This window comes from Panthera uncia (genome assembly GCF_023721935.1).
Source record: "Panthera uncia isolate 11264 chromosome A1 unlocalized genomic scaffold, Puncia_PCG_1.0 HiC_scaffold_16, whole genome shotgun sequence".
NCBI classification, from domain to species: Eukaryota; Metazoa; Chordata; class Mammalia; order Carnivora; family Felidae; genus Panthera; species Panthera uncia.
In genome coordinates, this window is record NW_026057576.1 from 42,912,982 (window position 1) to 42,931,159 (window position 18,178).

An 18,178-nucleotide genomic window follows, 5' to 3' on the forward strand; every position below is an offset into this window, starting at 1 on the left:
CCTTCCCCTCCCCCATGGGTTTCTGTTATGTTTCTCAGGATCCACATAAGAGTGAAACCATATGGTATCTGTCTTTCTCTGTATGGCTTATTTCACTTAGCATCACACTCTCCAGTTCCATCCATGTTGCTACAAAAGGCCATATTTCATTTTTTCTCATTGCCACGTAGTATTCCATTGTGTATATAAACCACAATTTCTTTATCCATTCATCAGTTGATGGACATTTAGGCTCTTTCCATAATTTGGCTATTGTTGAGAGTGCCGCTATAAACATTGGGGTACAGGTGCCCCTATGCATCAGTACTCCTGTATCCCTTGGATAAATTCCTAGCAGTGCTATTGCTGGGTCATAGGGTAGGTCTATTTTTAATTTTCTGAGGAACCTCCACACTGCTTTCCAGAGCGGCTGCACCAATTTGCATTCCCACCAACAGTGCAAGAGGGTTCCTGTTTCTCCACATCCTCTCCAGCATCTATAGTCTCCTGATTTCTTCATTTTGGCCACTCTGACTGGCGTGAGGTGATATCTGAGTGTGGTTTTGATTTGTATTTCCCTGATAAGGAGCGACGTTGAACATCTTTTCATGTGCCTGTTGGCCATCCGGATGTCTTCTTTAGAGAAGTGTCTATTCATGTTTTCTGCCCATTTCTTCACTGGGTTATTTGTTTTTCGGGTGTGGAGTTTGATGAGCTCTTTATAGATTTTGGATACTAGCCCTTTGTCCGATGTGTCATTTGCAAATATCTTTTCCCATTCCGTTGGTTGCCTTTTAGTTTTGTTGGTTGTTTCCTTTGCTGTGCAGAAGCTTTTTCTCTTCATAAGGTCCCAGTAATTCACTTTTGCTTTTAATTCCCTTGCCTTTGGGGATGTGCCGAGTAAGAGATTGCTACGGCTGAGGTCAGAGAGGTCTTTTCCTGCTTTCTCCTCTAAGGTTTTGATGGTTTCCTGTCTCACATTCAGGTCCTTTATCCATTTTGAGTTTATTTTTGTGACTGGTGTGAGAAAGTGGTCTAGTTTCAACCTTCTGCATGTTGCTGTCCAGTTCTCCCAGCACCATTTGTTAAAGAGACTGTCTTTTTTCCATTGGATGTTCTTTCCTGCTTTGTCAAAGATGAGTTGGCCATACGTTTGTGGGTCTAGTTCTGGGGTTTCTATTCTATTCCATTGGTCTATGTGTCTGTTTTTATGCCAATACCATGCTGACTTGATGATGACAGCTTTGTAGTAGAGGCTAAAGTCTGGGATTGTGATGCCTCCTGCTTTGGTCTTCTTCTTCAAAATTACTTTGGCTATTCGGGGCCTTTTGCGGTTCCATATGAATTTTAGGATTGCTTGTTCTAGTTTCGAGAAGAATGCTGGTGCAATTTTGATTGGGATTGCATTGAATGTGTAGATAGCTTTGGGTAGTATTGACATTTTGACAATATTTATTCTTCCAATCCATGAGCAGGGAATGTCTTTCCATTTCTTTATATCTTCTTCAATTACCTGCATAAGCTTTCTATAGTTTTCAGCATACAGATCTTTTACATCTTTGGTTAGATTTATTCCTAGGTATTTTATGCTTCTTGGTGCAATTGTGAATGGGATCAGTTTCTTCATTTGTCTTTCTGTTGCTTCATTGTTAGTGTATAAGAATGCAACTGATTTCTGCACATTGATTTTGTATCCTGCAACTTTGCTGAATTCATGTATCAGTTCTAGCAGACTTTTGGTGGAGTCTATCGGATTTTCCATGTATAATATCATGTCATCTGCAAAAAGCGAAAGCTTGACTTCGTCTTTGCCAATTTTGATGCCTTTGATTTCCTTTTGTTGTCTGATTGCTGATGCTAGAACTTCCAGCACTATATTAAACAACAGCGGTGACAGTGGGCATCCCTGTCGTGTTCCTGATCTCAGGGAAAAAGCTCTCAGTTTTTCCCCGTTGAGGATGATGTTAGCTGTGGGCTTTTCATAAATGGCCTTTATGATCTTTAAGTATGTTCCTTCTATCCCGACTTTCTCAAGGGTTTTTATTAAGAAAGGGTGCTGGATTTTGTCAAAGGCCTTTTCTGCATCGATTGACAGGATCATATGGTTCTTCTCTTTTTTTTTGTTAATGTGATGTATCACGTTGATCGATTTGCGAATGTTGAACCAGCCCTGCATCCCAGGAATGAATCCCACTTGATCATGGTGAATAATTCTTTTTATATGCTGTTGAATTCGATTTGCTAGTATCTTATTAAGAATTTTTGCATCCATATTCATCAGGGATATTGGCCTGTAGTTCTCTTTTTTTACTGGGTCTCTGTCTGGTTTAGGAATCAAAGTAATACTGGCTTCATAGAATGAGTCTGGAAGTTTTCCTTCCCTTTCTATTTCTTGGAATAGCTTGAGAAGGATAGGTATTATCTCTGCTTTAAATGCTGGTAGAACTCCCCTGGGAAGCCATCTGGTCCTGGACTCTTATTTGTTGGGAGATTTTTGATAACCGATTCAATTTCTTCGCTGGTTATGGGTCTGTTCAAGCTTTCTATTTCCTCCTGATTGAGTTTTGGAAGAGTGTGGGTGTTTAGAAATTTGTCCATTTCTTCCAGGTTGTCCAATTTGCTGGCATATAATTTTTCATAGTATTCCCTGATAATTGTTTGTATCTCTGAGGGATTGGTTGTAATCATTCCATTTTCATTCATGATTTTATCTATTTGGGTCATCTCCCTTTTCTTTTTGAGAAGCCTGGCTAGAGGTTTGTCAATTTTGTTTATTTTTTCAAAAAACCAACTCTTGGTTTCGTTGATCTGCTCTACCGTTTTTTTAGATTCTATATTGTTTATTTCTGCTCTGATCTTTATTATTTCTCTTCTTCTGCTGGGTTTAGGCTGCCTTTGCTGTTCTGCTTCTATTTCCTTTAGGTGTGCTGTTAGATTTTGTATTTGGGATTTTTCTTGTTTCTTGAGATAGGCCTGGATTGCAATGTATTTTCCTCTCAGGACTGCCTTCGCTGCATCCCAAAGCGTTTGGATTGTTGTATTTTCATTTTCGTTTGTTTCCATGTATATTTTAATTTCTTCTCTAATTGCCTGGTTGACCCACTCATTCGTTAGTAGGGTGTTCTTTAACCTCCATGCTTTTGGAGGTTTTCCAGACTTTTTCCTGTGGTTGATTTCAAGCTTCATAGCATTGTGGTTTGAAAGTATGCATGGTATAATTTCAATTCTTGTAAACTTATGAAGGGCTGTTTTGTGACCCAGTATATGATCTATCTTGGAGAATGTTCCATGTGCACTCGAGAAGAAAGTATATTCTGTTGCTTTGGGATGCAGAGTTCTAAATATATCTGTCAAGTCCATCTGATCCAATGTATCATTCAGGGCCCTTGTTTCTTTATTGACCGTGTGTCTAGATGATCTATCCATTTCTGTAAGTGGGGTGTTAAAGTCCCCTGCAATGACCACATTCTTATCAATAAGGTTGCTTATGTTTATGAGTAATTGTTTTATATATCTGGGGGCTCGGGTATTTGGCGCATAGACATTTATAATAGTTAGCTCTTCCTGGTGGATAGACCCTGTGATTATTATATAATGCCCTTCTTCATCTCTTGTTACAGCCTTTAATTTAAAGTCTAGTTTGTCTGATATAAGTATGGCTACTCCAGCTTTCTTTTGGCTTCCAGGAGCATGATAAATAGTTCTCCATCCCCTCACTCTCAATCTAAAGGTGTCCTCAGATCTAAAATGAGTCTCTTGTAGACAGCAAATAGATGGGTCTTGTTTTTTTATCCATTCTGATACCCTATGTCTTTTAGTTGGCGCATTTAATCCATTTACATTCAGTGTTATTATAGAAAGATATGGGTTTAGAGTCATTGTGATGTCTGTATGTTTTATGCTTGTAGTGATGTCTCTGGTACTTTGTCTCACAGGATCCCCCTTAGGATCTCTTGTAGGGCTGGTTTCGTGGTGACAAATTCCTTCAGTTTTTGTTTGTTTGGGAAGACCTTTATCTCTCCTTCTATTCTAAATGACAGACTTGCTGGATAAAGGATTCTCGGCTGCATATTTTTTCTGTTTAGCACACTGTAGATATCGTGCCAAGCCTTTCTGGCCTGCCAAGTTTCAAAGGAGAGATCAGTCACGAGTCTTATAGGTCTCCCTTTATAAGTGAGGGCACGTTTATCCCTTGCTGCTTTCAGAATTTTCTCTTTATCCTTCTATTTTGCCAGTTTCACTATGATATGTCGTGCAGAAGATTGATTCAAGTTACGTCTGAAGGGAGTTCTCTGTGCCTCTTGGATTTCAATGCCTTTTTCCTTCCCCAGTTCAGGGAAGTTCTCAGCTATAATTTGTTCAAGTACCCCTTCAGCACCTTTCCCTCTCTCTTCCTCCTCTGGGATACCAATTATGCGTATATTATTTTTTTTTAGTGTATCACTTAGTTCTCTAATTTTCCCCTCATACTCCTGGATTTTTTTATCTCTCTTTCTTTCAGCTTCCTCTTTCTCCATAACTTTATCTTCTAGTTCACCTATTCTCTCCTCTGCCTCTTCAAGCCGAGCCATCGTGGATTCCTGATGGCTTTCTTTAGACAAATACCACATTATTTTATTCATATGTGGATTTTAAGAAATGAAATGAATGACCAACAACAATGAGAAAAAGATAAACAAAACAACTGACTCTTAAATATAGAGAACAAACTGGTGGTATTCAGAGGGGAGGTGGGTGGGGGATGGGGGAAATGGGAAAAGGAGAATAAATCATATGAGTACTGAGTAATGTATAGATTGTTGTATCACTATATTGCCCACCTAAAACTAATACAACATGGTATGTTAATTATACTCAGATTAAGAATAAATAAGTAAATATAAAATTAAATTTAAAAAGACAATTCAATGAGAAAGAAAGTTTATTATTGTTTTTTTTTAACAAATGGTGCTGAGACAACATGCAAAAGAATGAAGTCAAATTGCTTCTTCACACCATGTGCAAAAACTAACTCAAAATGAACTGTATTCTTAAATTTAAGTACTAAAAGTATCACATTTCTAAAAGAAAACATAGGCATAAATTTTCATGACCATAGATTAGACAACATTTTCTTGGATATGTCACCGAAAGCGTTAGAAATAAAAGAAAAAACCCTATAACCCAGCAATTGCACTACTAGGTATTTATCCAAGGGATACAGATGTGCTGTTTCGAAGGGGCACATGCACCCCAATGTTTATAACAGCACTATCAACAATAGCCAAAGTATGGAAAGAGCCCAAATGTCCATTGATGGATGAATGGATAAAGATGTGGTATATATATACAATGGAATATTACTCAGCAATCACAGGGAATGAAATCTTGCCATTTGCAACCTTGTGGATGGAACTAGAAGGTATTATGCTAAGTGAAATTAGTCAGTCAGAGAAAGACAAAAATCATATGACTTCACTCATATGAGGACTTTAAGATACAAAACAGATGAACATAAGGGAAGGGAAGCAAAAATAATATAAAAAAACAGGGAGGGGGACAAAACATAAGAGACTCTTAAATATGGAGAATAAACAGAGGGTTGCTGGAGGAGTTGTGGGAGGGGGGACGGTCTAAACGGGTAAGGGGCATTAAGGAATCTACTCCTGAAATCATTGTTGCACTATATGCTAAATAACTTGGACATAGATTGAAAAATAAATTAATTAAAATATTATGTGAAAAAAAGAAAAGAGAAATAATTTGAACTTCATTAAGTTAATAATTTTTGTGCTTCAAAGGACACTGTCAAGATAGTTAAAATAGAATGCATATAATGTATAAAAATATTTGAAAACTCATATCTAACAGAAGACATTTTCAGAATATACAAAGAACTATTAAATTCGACAGTGAAAACAATCTAAACAAAAAATAGACAAAACGTTTGAATAGATATTTCTCCAAAGAATATGAGTAAATGTCAATAAGCACAGAAAAAGTTTTTTAAAATTATTCAGTAGGAAATGCATGTAAAACCACAGTGAGATACCATTTCATATATACTTAGATAATTACAATATAAAAAGAAAGGATAATAAGTGTTGGCAGGGATGTGGAGAAATTTGTACTGAGAGGATAGAAAATGGTGCAACCATTCTGAAAACCAATCAGCAGTTCCTCCAGAAATAAAATATAGAGTTACAATATGACTCAACGATTCCACTCCTATATCTATCTATATCTATATCATCTATATCTATATCTATCTGTATCTATCTATATCTATAAGAGAATTGAAAACATAGTACAGAAAAAAGGCATACATGAATGTTCATAGCAGTTTTATTTTATTCATAATAGTCCAAAAGTGGAAACAACCCAAATGTCTTTCTATTTATGATGTAAATAGAAATAGATCTTCCCCTCCCCTGCTCACACTGTCTCTTTCTCTCTGAAAAAAATAAATAAATATAAAACTATTTTTTTAAAAAGATAATAAAAATATTTTGGAATTTAATAGTGGTGATGGCTGCACAACTGTAAATATACTCAAAAGCACTCAATTCTACACTTTAAAACTTGAATTTACGGTGTGTGGATTTTACCTGAATTGGAAACTAAACAAAATAAAAATAAAAACAACTCCTACCATATGTTTAACATACAACATTGGTTCCTAGCATGTAGAAAATCCACAATAATCCACAGCTATCTTACTCTTTATCAATTTCTCCTGAAAAGACATAATTGCAAGCACTGTATTGTAGTAATGTCTTATTCAGTTTTATATAATATAAAATGTGGTGCAAAAAAGTCATGATATGTGGATTATGTGCTTCAAAGACATAAATGCCAAAATAAAAACTCTTAGCATATTGAGAGAACTGTGGTCTTAATTAGTTTAATTCTCTAGGCAGATGCATTGCTCCCTTGACATCACAGACTTAATAAGCATATAAGTTTTCTATGCTATTTTATGCAGCAGAAGGAGTTTTCTTCATTTATTGATAGCTATGAAACATTTTTGGCCACATAATCATCTTTAGAAACCAAGGAACTCATGTGACTTTCTCAAAAAATAATTCAAGGTTTTGTTTTTCCTATACAAATCAAGTGAGAAAAAAAAGCCATACAGGTCAAAAATGTCTTGAATTTTATACATACATGTATATATATATATATATATATATATATATATATACATACACACATATACATACACATATATATTATATTTTTATATATTTTACATATTTTTAAGTTTTACTTTAGCCTGTTACTTCTAGTCATTTGAATGCATAACATGGGATTACATAGTCAATTTTGTAATTTCACTGCATATCGCAGAATAAGTACTGATTATATGGCAAATAAAATGGGACATTCTAATTTCTGAACAAATAAAAAACTAGCACAGAAGGATGTTGATTTACATTCAAACCAAATACCAGGGATTACATAAAGGGAAGGTCATGGTGCGTTTTTGAAAAACAAACATTGACACTGTAAAAAATAATTAGAAAAACAAAAGTTAGTTGTAACTTACTGAGACAAAAATTCATGGCACTGCAATGGGGGAATATCTCGGAGGAAAATTTGATTTGTGCTTTTTTGATGTGGTCAAAAGAACAACCAGTGAACCCTCTACATTGCTTGGCAGCAAGAGAGCAGAACCCATCAAGAGCCTGCCATAATTGGCTGGATGACATCAGAATGTCGTCAGAGCCCAGCTTAAAGGAAGAACTGTTAACAGCGGAAGCAAATAGACTTACTGGTTCAGAACATTCCCTTCCTATCCAAGCTCCCAGTCCTATAGTTAGGGCATCACAGATAAAGAAGAAAGGCATAAGGACATTTATTTGCAAGTGAAAGTAAACAGATGTGTCCCTGAGGGTTACATGTCAGGAATAATAGCCGATAGGTTGCACAAAATCAGCTTGCGAGGTCAGGGCTCCACGCCCTGGCATAACCCTCCCATCCAGTCCTGAATGTTTTGAGAGGGCACAAAGAATGGCATATGCCTTAACTTCCATCCAATTAGCCAAAGTGTCTGATATATTCATATGACTTAAAAATTACAGTTAAAAATACAGTTAAAAATTACACATTTCCATGGTTACAACTACTGTTAAAATAAAATTAGAAGAGAATAAGAAAAAAAAGGAGAAAGAAAAAATAGATATGGGGAAGAAGGGGAAGCAGAAGCCGAAGCGGAGGGAGAAAAAGAACAGCAACAGGAGGAGGATAAAAAGGATGACTAACAGGAAAAAGAGAAGAGTAAGAGGAGAGCTGAAAGAGGAATTTGAGGAAGAGAAGGAAGATGATCACATATAATAAACAAAAAAGAAGTAAAGAGGCAGATAGGAATTTGAAATAGGTATAATAAATAGCCTCACAGAGACAGGGAGGAATATTAATACCATGGAAGAAGAAAGCAATTATAGTGAATTACCAAGCAGGAATAACGAGTTTGTGAAAAAAATTAATTAAAATCAAGACATCAATATATGGGAGAAATATCATGATGCATGAAGATTAAGGACAATTTGGAGGGCTAGATATTAAAATTAGCCAATAGGAAGGGATAAAAGAAAACATACAAAATTAAACTAGAAAGATATGGTGAATTAAATAAGAAATATCAACATCAAGGTAATAGGAGTCCCCGGGAGAAGGTAAATCAAAGATTGATGTGTATATCGAAGGGACAGAAATCTTGGGCCAAGGAGGCTTATTGCATTTGAGTATGACATAGAATGATGAACTTCTGAGATTCAACTGATCATAAGGAATGTGATTGATCATAAAGGAAACATTCAACTTCATCAGGAAACACACATGTATCTTGCATTGCTATCAATCTGGCTTCAGCTGATTAGAGCTTGGATTGGCCTCCAAGTTGAAGGCAGCTTTCTATGTACTGGGCATTGCTAGCAATCTATGAAGCACTCTGGGATGAGAATTGTGTCCAGAAATGATGCTCTATCTACTAATTCAACAAGGACAGATCTTGGGGAGTATTGTAGGAGAGAATTAAAAAAAAAAAAAAACTGACAGGAAGCAATAGCCCCTAGGAAGTAAAACAGGAAACCAATGGCATAAGATATGGAGGAGAGGTGAGCCACTTGATAATAGAAACGAAACAGAATGAAAAACACAAAGCAAGGGAGGGCTAGGAATGAAAATAGTGGACTACTACAGTTAGTATTGGGTCCCCAAAACTTGTGAGAAATGCTGCACTACATTTCAGATACCTGAAATACTTATTAGCTCATGTCATTTACTGTGCAGCCTTACTTCCACCTGAACCTTTACAATGAACCGTTTAGGAAATTAGAAAAACTGAAAGACCACACCCCAGGTTACCATTTTGTCCAGTCCTGACGCCTAGAGGAGAGGACGCTGTGTGACAGAATTTGGAGGCACACCATCACCTTGTACACTTTAAACACTTGAAATTATATAGCATAAGATGTATTCTCGGTGAAATTTTTTCAAGTATGTTCTCTTAGCATGCAAATAACCTACATAATTGAACCTTAGTACACCTTAATAGAAAATTACTGGATTGTCGAAAACAAAAAGGAAGAAGGAGACATTAAATTCTAAACATTCTAAACCAGAGTGCTTATTCTCTACATTCCACTCAAACAGAAACATAGGTAATTAGATAGCTAGATAACTAAAACAACACATATAGCTTTTACATGGATATAAAAGCACAAATCCTCCATTATATTTGAAAAACAATCATGTAAGAAACCTTTAATACTCATGAATGTTACCTGGGAAGAATAATTTGCTGTTAATATTTTCATATTATAACTTGGTTCCATGTGATTTAAATAAATTATATAGTTATTATTTAAAGCAAAAAATTTTAGAACTTGAAAAGGTTTTCATATATTTATTACTATTCCTTAATTTACTAATACCTAATGTGAAAAAAGGGAGGTAAGCTAAAAGATGAAATAGTTCAGACCTATTTTATTTATTTATTTATTTATTTATTTATTTAATGTTTGCTTAAATTGATGGTAGAGTAAACAAGAATGGGAAGTGCAGTGCTAGAGATATCAAAATTGAACTAGCATTAATATGTATTTTAGAAATGTTCTATAATTTTGCTTGCCTATGAATGTCTAAATCAATGAATTTGCAATTAAACCTGGATAGCTCTCTAATATGTATATTCTAAATACATGAAAGACACTTAATTGACTACTTGCCATATTTCAGTTATTCAAAAAAAGTCATTTGTACTTCTCTTTATAATCCCCATGGTACAAGTACAAATTCAGGAACTGTTCACCTTTATTTCGTTCCTCTTTTCAAATATTTGTATAGGACTTTACAATTCACACAGTGATTTCATAACATTATAATTATATTTTTATCTACTTAATAACTTTGAATTGGTGGCAAGTCTTGAAATTGAAGTCTTATAGTTTAAGTGCCGTCCTCAAATCATGTCAATACGGTAGATTCAAGACTCACACCCAGATCATCTGAATCTCAATATAGTTCTCTGCATCTCCAGGTTCTTCCACAGGAGAAATCGGTTGAATCCTATGTTAATGATCCCTGGTGCCAATTGATACGTTATTCTTTCTCTAAACTGTATTGCTCTTTCCCCACAGATTTTTCAAGGTGGAATTAATTACATGCAAAGGTATGGGTAGGCTAGTTATGGAAGTGGAGTGAGCCACCTTAATTAAGTTTTCCTCAATGCACATTAACTATTTTTTCCTCTGGGCAACATTACTCTGGCCTCTCCATGATAGTTCTACTTTTTATTTTTTCATATTGAACTTTACATGTTGTATGAAAGTCAGATTGTGAAAACTTTGAGGATTGCTTGAGGTCTACTCATTTTGGTATCTTTGACATCCTTCTCAACAGTTTAATGCACATTAGTCAACACAAGAAAATGTCAAGAACTTAGAAAGAATGCTCCAAATAAGCTCATAATTTATCTAAAGTTAATGATAATTAATGACAGTAATATATTTTTAACATGCATTTTAACTATCAATAAATGTTTCTAAAAATAATATCAATAAAGTAAGAGATCTTACCTAGACCATGTCTATGTGTTGACATTGGTGGTAAGACAGTCCAAGTCTTGGTTTTGGGATTGTAACATTCAACAGTGTTCAATGTCTTTAAGCCATCTCGACCTCCAATTACAAAGAGTTTGTCATCAATAACAGCCACACCAAACTGCAGTCTCCTGCCATTCATCATTCCTGCCTGGATCCACAAATTTGTTCTGAGGTCATATTTCTCTATGGTTGTAGCTCCTGATGAAACATAAAATCAAACAATCACCATTTACTACTAATATAACACACAACCTGCCCAAGACAGTGTACAAATTCAGATGTGAAAATACTCTTGTCACACTTATTTTTCTTAAAGACAATGTGGCAGAAAACTAAAGGGAGTAGTATTTTAACTACATTATTTCTTCTCCTTGGCAGAAACTAATTATCAAAGTAGACACGAATTTATAACTTGTTTGAATGTTATAATGGTCTCATGGCTAAACTATTGGTTCAATAGAATTATTGTTGGTCATGGCACAGTTCTGTCAGATTTTACAACTTTTTTATGTCACTGTTTGCCATAAAAAAGTAACATAATCCTAGTATAATTTCTGTATAATCTCTGTACAGTTTCTGAAAGTGAAGTGAATTTAATAAATTATTTACCATGTTTCTCTTTAAATTTGTTTTATGCCTTAAAATAACAGAACATTTTAAAAGTCAATTTGAGGTTATGTAAACAAATGTCAGCTATGCCTTTTAAGATCTTCTTTTAAAAAATGTATCTGGGGAATAGCTTAATAGAATGTAGAGACTAAACTGATTTTCTATCCTTATCAATCATGTTACAATCTCTAAATAAAATAGCTTATCTTTCCTAAAAGCTTTTTATACATAAATCTGAGAAATGGAATAAATCTAACTTGCCATATAGAAATTGAAAGCAGAAATAAGTTAAATTGCTGATGAGATATGTTTTTATAGATTTGGTTACACATTTCACATTAAAAATGTCTGCCTTGAACAAGTTCACAAATGTTTATATGATAAACCATAGCTAACAAAACACTACTCTTGCTTTTCAGTGTTTGATCTTAGTGTTCAGATTCACATTCACCAGTGCTTTATCTTCAATGATTAAATATCCCTACAAAGGGAGTCAACATTCTTGTGTACTTTTCACATACTCACCAAAGATCTATTTTACTTGTAACATAATAAAAGCTTGCAAACTAGGGAAAGTATTCCTCAGGGTATTCACTTGTTATTTAGAAAGTAACCAGCAAGGAACTAAACAAATATGAACAACTTGGTAGGGGAAATTTTGCTAATTGAAATAAAATGAGTAAAATTGAGTAAATGCTCAAATGTTATCCAAAGGTAGCAAAGCAATAATAATATAGATACTAGGTTAGATGCATTTAATGTTTTTTAAGTTAATAAAAATATGAGCTAATTTCCATATAACTAAATATGAGGCATTATAAGATTAGAACTATTATTTTTAGAATAAACATAAATTGTAATGTTCAGAAAAGTCACTTATACTGATTAGTAACATAAGATATGCTTAAGTATATTTATTATATTTTATATTTGATGATTTATTCATCCATGTACAAAACAAAATTCCAAGGTGAACTAAACCACTGAATAATTTCAAGGTCATCTGAATTCTCAAAGCTTGATGGCATTGGTATTCACGAATGCTTCACTAAAATTAAGTTATATGGAAGTACCTCTCTCTTATGACTAACTCTTGACAAATATTGGTGGAATAGTGTAACCTAATCCCAATGAACCCAATTTCATGAGACTCATATTTTGCAGATACAGGTAGACAAAGAATTATTTGTACAACTGTACTTTCCATACTGTCCAAAACCTTGGTCAAAACCTTTGCACAGAAATTAAGGTCTAGTCATCCTTCTAAGAGAAAATAATTGGGAATGCATGAAATTAATGGCTTCTGAGCAACCAAAGGTGTTGTTATTCAAAGGGAAAAGTGAAGATTGATTTCAGTTTCAAAGTCTCATCCAAACAAGCTAGATGTATCTTAAATCTCAACACATGGCAGGATTTTTTGCTTTTACAGTGTTTTTCCTTGAACTGAGTCTTCAAAGGTGACCTCTGTATTTTATCCTAAAATTGCTACATCAGAAATTGAGTACATCCTGTCTTCATTTTTCAAATTAGAAGCTGTATTAATTTCCCATGGCTGCTATGAAAAATCACGTCAAACTTAGTGGCGTAAAAAAACCCACACATTTATCACCTTACAGCTCTGGAGGTCAGAAGTTCAAAATAGGTCTTATTGTGCTAAAATCAAGGTGTTGACAGAGCTTCATTTCTTTCAGGGGCTTTGAAGAAGTAAATTTCTTGCCTTTCCCATCTTTCACAGGCCATCCATATTCCTTATGACCCCTTCTTCCATTTTCAAAGCCAGAAGCACTGCATTTCTCTGACATAGATTTTTGTGATTCCTTTAGGCCCACCCCTTTATAATCTGAATTAATGCAGAACATTCCTATTTAATGTAGAATAGACCGCTTATGGTCAGCTAATTAGCAAACTTAATTCTCTTCACCACCTTAAAACTTTTCCACAGTTTTCTATGTAAGCTACCATATTCATGAATTCTGGGGATTCAGATACAGATATCTTTGGGGAACCATATTCTACCTGCCCCAGAAGACAACACCTATTTCCACTCTGCTGTTTGACTTTGCATAGTTATAGAAAGTTTAGTAGAACAAAACAAAGAAATATTTCTTGATTTGTAGAACTTACTTATAGTAGCCAATCTGATTATTTTCTCATTCAGTCAGCATGTAATATAAATATTTTATTTAGTTTTTAAGGATCACAAAGTTAAGCATATGCTTCCTCTTTTTCTAAGGAAAGCTATTAATAATAATGTTCTTTAAGAAATTCTCTCATCAGGAGTGCCTGGGTGGCTCAGTCGGTTGAGCGTCTGACTCTTGGTTTTGGCTCTGGTCATGATCACGGGGTTTGTGGGAATTAGTCCCATGCTGGGCTCTTCACTGACAACACTGAACCTACTTGAGATTCTCTCTCTGCCCCTTCCCTGCTTGTGCTCTCTCTTTCAAAATAAATAAATAAACATTACAAAAAAAAAAGAAAAAGAAATTCTCTCACCAGTATACCCTACATTAGCTATCTGGATAAACATCACAATTCTATTATTACTATTTATTTTAATTTACAAATTTGTTTATGGGTTTGGTTGGTTTTCTTTGTTCATCAGAGTATATGTATTTCCTTAGTGGTTGCCTGAGTCAAAGGAAGGACAAAGCCATTCTCACTGAGAAATGTTACCCTGTTAAATGTGACGTAAAGGTACCATTTGTCATTATGTAAATTAAAAATAGAATATAAGTAACTATTGTGGTCATAAGTCATAAATTTGAAATGTTAAAAAGGAAAACTTATTTTAACATATAGTTACTTTGGAGGTCATGAAACTGTCACTAATTATCTCAAATGCCTGCATGACTTTAGAATGTGTGACTGCAGGCACAATAGAGTCCTGACAACTTTCATAAACTGGAAAGCACCTACTTTGAGACTCCAAACCATAAACGTAAGCAACTAATTAATGTTTAGGTTCATTAAAACAGGTATAATGAGAACATCTGGCTATGGAGGACCAATATTAGGACTGGTTAGATCCCTATTGTTTTGTATTTTAAACTCTAGATTACTATGGTAAAGCAGTTTGAAGTTTGCATTATTTCTTGTAGGGAATTTTACTATTATTCTGTGAGCTATAACTTTGTATAATAACAATATTATTTTATAAAATGTGTAGTGTAACTCAATAGAATCTAAGGAAATTTGTAAAACTTCCTAACTTAATGGAGTTATATAATTCAAAGATACATCTCATTCTTGGTATATTGAATAATGTGAAATAAAATGTCAGGCATTTTTGAGACCATATGACATTAGTCCCAATATACTAATCAAATTAGTATACAGTATTTATTGAGTACTTCTTATGCTCTAAGAGATCTACATGTATTAGTACATTTGATTTTTATTAAAATATTATGACATGGGTATTATTATTAGGCCAAATTTATAGAAGAAGAAGCTGAATCAGAGAAAGCTTTAGTAACTTGCTCAGTGTCTCTCAGATAATAACTAGTTGAACAGCAATATTAAGCTGGCTCTAGAGCCCACTCTGATAAACACATATTTACTACCTTATCCTGGTTATAGAACAAGTTAATTGCACTTAATGCATGTGGCAGGCAGAATTTTATAAATGCTCCTTCTTGAGATTTAATGACCTATTTCCTGGATTGTGATAAGAAATCACTTCATTGGATTGTTATGCTGTGTGTCACAGTTCACCTTAATATGGGGAGATAACTTGGCTGGCCCTGATCTCATAAACCCTTGAACATGGAGAGATTTCTCTGGCTAGTTGTGGATGGGGAAGTCAGAAAGATACGAAGCATGAGCAGGACTCGACTTGCTCAGGTCAGGTGTGAAAATGGAAGGGGCCACATGAGAAGGGATACGGGTGGCCTCTAGGAGCTGGGAGTGTTCCTTACTTGACAGCCAGCAAGGAAGCAATCTTTCAGGGAGATGACCTCCAGCTCTGGATGAGACCACAACCCTAGCCAACACTTTGATTTCAGCTTTTGACATCCAGAGCAGAGAATGTAGCCATGCCACCCTAAACTTCTGACTTACAAAACTGTGAGCTAAAATATGACCGTTGTTTTAAACCACTGTTTGTGGTAATTTGGTACACAGCAATAACGTGTACTTTGTTTTAATTTGCATTTTAAAAATTTATCAGGTATTTTTTTTTTCAAGTTGAACAACATAACTAGAAGGTAATCTATACAATGCAAATACAAAAGTATTTTCTTCATGACAAAAAAACACAGCAGGCTCTTGTCTCAAAATATCAAACCTAGAATAAGTGTTCAAGATATTATCAAAGTGTGGTTCTGGGTCTCTTTAGAGTTGTTTATTATACAGTCACATATGATTAAGTTGTAACAATAGCAATTAATATATACGCATTCCATTTTGGCATTACCGGTAGCAGGACTTATTCCAATATATGTAACTCAATCATTTAGCAACCTTACTTCTCTTGAACATAGCACAGAATAAAATGATCATAGTTTTCCGAACTGACAAAATGTCACAAAAAGCTATAAAGAAGTTAAAGCTCTTTTATACAACTCAAAAGAAAGGGCCTCTGGTCTTCTCACAAAGCCTTTCTACTATAATTTTAGTGCACTATTAATAAGCTCAATTACCCTACTCACAAGACTTTACAAACCAACAAGTGAGAGTGATCTGGATCCTTTGACAACAGCAATAGCTGACAGTGAGGAAGTAACCAGAATAAAAATGGTGTTTTCACTGAAATAGAACAATCATGCACATCAAATCATTAGGAAAAGGTTAAATTATGTTAGAATGTATTCTCTTGAAGGAAGCAGTAAATAGAGAGAAACATACTGGAAAAGTTTAAAAGCAAAGATTTTTTTATGATACTTAAAATATAAAACTTCAGGCTTTAAATAAAATAGCATTATAAAGAATGACTTATTTCTTGAATTTTTCATAGGATAAGCTTCTCATTGACTTTCATGTGTCTATATACTTATTGAAAATATAGTTTGGGATAATATTCTTACACTAATATAAAAGATATCACTGCAGGGAAAATATTTTTCAAAGACAGGCAAGTCACTACATTTTAGGTAATTTGTTATGTTTTATAAGGATGGCATTATAAACATTTCACACATAATAATTTCATATGTGCTGGATAAACATCCAACAAAATTCCACATTTCTCCCTTCTATAAATATAACCATTTGTAAGGGGTAATAGACTGATACATAGCTATGCATAGAGATATAAATGTAAATATATCATTAAACTTAATGCTGAATTTTGAGGTAGATATATACATTTCAAAAACATGGAGGGTATTTAGGAGGGCACTTGTTGTGATGAGCACTGGGTGTTGTAGGTGAGTGATGAATCACTGAATTCTATTACCAAAACCAGTATTGCACTGGATGTTAACTAACTAAAATTTTACTTAAAAAAATCTAACATTATACTTAGTTTAAATTAATTTCACTAAATTCAGGAATGCCAAAAGATGCCAAGTTCTTAACTCATAGCTTGGAGAAACAAAAGTATGGAGCATAATTTTAGTTATTTGTATTTTATGTAATAATGCACCTTAATAGTTAAATGTTATTACCATTAAAATCTTAGAAAAATTTAAAAGATTCCTGGAAGTTGTTTAATCATATAAGCAAAATGCAAACATCAGTGTAATTTCTTTAGAAAAATTAAATTTACCTTTTAGCACCACTAAAAGTGAGTTATCTAAAAATCAGCAAGATAGGGGCTAGTTCTAGATAAAGAAAAATTAAAACTTTATGGAAATATGTCAATTAAAATGAATGGAAAGAATCACACTAATTTTGAACAAGATGGCTTGTTTTCAGAAATGTGAATTATTATCTTATATAATCACAATTAATATGATGATATTTTTACAAAATATTTATGAAATTATATTTGTATTTCTCTGGAAATTCAAATAGAAATATCAAAAATACATTTTTAAAAGCTGGATAATTTCTAAAACAAAGGAGTAGTAAGGGAAAAATGGTTACCAGGTTTTAAAAAGCATTATATAAGTATAGAAATATTTAAAAATGCTTTATGACAAAGGAAATAACTGTATTCATAACTCTGAAATGAAAGCCAGACATAACCTTAATACACTTGATATTTATAATTTAATAAAAGTATCTGTCTAAACCAATGGAAAACATGATGGGGGTGGGGGGGGCGGTAGGGAAAATGGGTAATGGGCATTGAGGAGGGCACTTGTTGGGATGAGCACTGGGTGTTGTATGTAAGTGATAAATCACAGGAATCTACTCCTGAAGATAAGAGTGCACTGTATACACTATATGTTAGCTAATTGACAATAAATTCTATTAAAAGTAAATAAATAAATACATAAACAAACTAACTAAAAATTAGTTTTAAGATAACTAGTTATTCTCTGGAGAAAAATAAATAAGTAAACTTGGAGTCCTGTCTTACTCTTCATACTGGAATGCACTTGAGATGAACCAATGAC

At 34.0% G+C, this 18,178-nt stretch overlaps 1 protein-coding gene across 2 annotated transcripts in view; it reads right to left on the minus strand.

The window, feature by feature from the left end:
• Window positions 1-18,178, minus strand: part of KLHL1 (kelch like family member 1) — a 362,590-nt gene that overhangs the window by 79,840 nt on the left and 264,572 nt on the right. For both annotated transcript variants that reach the window (XM_049647049.1, XM_049647048.1), the window contains one exon: window positions 11,040-11,264. In XM_049647049.1, coding sequence (XP_049503006.1) covers window positions 11,040-11,264 — 225 coding nt within the window. The remainder of the gene's footprint in view (window positions 1-11,039; window positions 11,265-18,178) is intronic.